Source organism: Malurus melanocephalus, unplaced genomic scaffold (genome assembly GCF_030028575.1).
Source record: "Malurus melanocephalus ecotype Western Australia unplaced genomic scaffold, MMel_1.1 scaffold_984, whole genome shotgun sequence".
In the NCBI taxonomy this organism is placed as follows: domain Eukaryota; kingdom Metazoa; phylum Chordata; class Aves; order Passeriformes; family Maluridae; genus Malurus; species Malurus melanocephalus.
This window is the reverse complement of record NW_026624216.1, coordinates 34011-36027: the sequence shown is the minus strand read 5'-3', so window position 1 is coordinate 36027 and position 2017 is coordinate 34011. Positions and strand designations below refer to the sequence as shown.

At 49.5% G+C, this 2017-nt stretch overlaps 1 protein-coding gene across 1 annotated transcript in view; it reads right to left on the bottom strand.

Annotated features, from left to right (window-relative positions):
* The window catches only part of MDGA2 (MAM domain containing glycosylphosphatidylinositol anchor 2), a gene marked incomplete at its 5' end in the record, with an annotated part of 54677 nt that overhangs the window by 22879 nt on the left and 29781 nt on the right, over nucleotides 1-2017 (bottom strand). The window contains one exon of the mRNA XM_057386539.1: nucleotides 1972-2017. Within this exon, the coding sequence (XP_057242522.1) occupies nucleotides 1972-2017 (46 nt within the window). The remainder of the gene's footprint in view (nucleotides 1-1971) is intronic.

Here is a 2017-nt window from a genome sequence, read left to right as displayed (position 1 = left end):
TCAGCTCATAAATCATGCTGGAATAAAGATTTCCCTTTCTCCCAGATTTTCCTTTTGGGATGACCCCGCTCATCCTCCCAGGGTCAGGAATGACCACACTGTTACGGGATCCCCAGAACATTCCAGGGCACATTTCCCGGGATTTCAGCTCATAAATCATCCCAGAGATGAACATTTCCCTTTCTTCCAGAATTTCCTTTTGGGATGACCCCACTAATCCCTCCCCATATTATTCCAGGATTGGGAATGCCCACAGCATTCTGGGATCCCCGACACATCCTGGAACACGTTTCCTGGGATCTCAGCTCATGAATCATCCCAGAGGTGAAGCCTTTCTTTTCTCCCAGATTTTCCTTTTGGGATGATCCCGCTCATCCCTTCCCACCTTTTTTTCAGGATCGGGAACCCCCACAGCATTCCAGGATTGCCAAAACATCCCAGAGCACATTTTGGGGATTTCAGCTCATAAATCATCCTGGAGATTAAAATTTCCCTTTCTCCCAGATCCTCCTTTTGGGATGACCCCGCTCATCCCTCCCAGGGTCAGGGATGACCGCACTGTTATGGGATCCCCAGAACATTCCAGAGCACATTTTTGGGATCTCAGCTCATAAACCATCCTGGAAGCAAAGATTTCCCTTTCTCCCAGAATTTCCTTTTGGGATGACCCCGCTCATCCCTCCCCATGTTATCCCAGTATCAGGAACACCCACAGCATTCTGGGATCCTGGAATATTCCAGAGTGTGTTTCTGGGATCTCAGCTCATAAATCATCCTAGAAGTGAAGCCTTTCCTTTCTCTCAGATCCTCCTTTTGGGATGACCCCGCTCATCCCTCCCTGTGTTATTTCAGGATCGGGAACAGCCGCCCCATTACAGGATCCCAGCACATTCCAGAGCACATTTTTGGGATCTCAGCTCATAAATCATCCCAGAAGTAAAGATTTTTCTTTCTCCCAGATCTTCCTTTTGGGATGACCCCGCTCATCCCTCCCAGGATTGGGAATGACCGTGCCATTCTGGGATCCTGGAATGTCCCAGAGCGCATTTTCCAGGACATCAGCTCATAAATCATCCTGGAGATGAATCCTTTTCTTTCTCCCAGATCCTCCTTTTGGGATGAACCCACTCATCCTGCCCCACATTTTTCCAGGACCAGGAATGACTGCAGTGTTCCAGGATTACTGCAACATCTTGGGGCGCATTTCCCAGGATCCCATCTCATAAATCATCCCAGAAGTGAAGATTTCCCTTTCTCTCAGATCCTCCTTTTGGGGTGACCCCGCTCTTCCCTCCCCACATTATCCCAGGATCCCAGAATATTCCAGAGCACATTTCCTGGGATTTCAGCTCATAAATCATCCCAGAGGTGAAGATTTTTCTTTCTCCCAGATTTTCCTTTTGGGATGACCCTGCTCATCCCTCCCAGGGTCAGGAATGACTGCACTGTTATGGGATCCCCAGAACATTCCAGGGCACATTTTGGGGATCTCAGCTCATGAGTCATCCCAGAGGTGAACATTTCCCTTTCTCCCAGAATTTCCTTTTGGGATGACCCCGCTAATCCCTCCACACATTTTTCCAGGATCGGGAACCCCCACAGCATTCCGGGATTGCCAGAACATCCCAGAGCACATTTTGGAGATCTCAGCTCATAAATCATCCCAGAGACGAAGCCTTCCTTTTCTCCCAGAATTTCCTTTTGGGATGACCCCACTCATCCCTCCCAGGATTGGGAATGACCGTGCTATTCCGGGATCCTGGAATATCCCAGAGTGCAAATCCTGGGATCTCAGCTCATAAATCATCCGAGAAGTGAAGCCTTTCTTTTCTCCCAGAATTTCCTTTTGGGATGACCCCGCTCATCCCTCCCCACGTTATTCCAGGATCGGGAACACCCCCACCATTCCAGGCTCCCATCACACCCCAAAACACAAAATTTCCCATGAATCTGCGGATCCCATCCCCTCACCGCTGTATTTGATGACGCGGATGGTGGAGTCGCCCTCTCCGAAGCG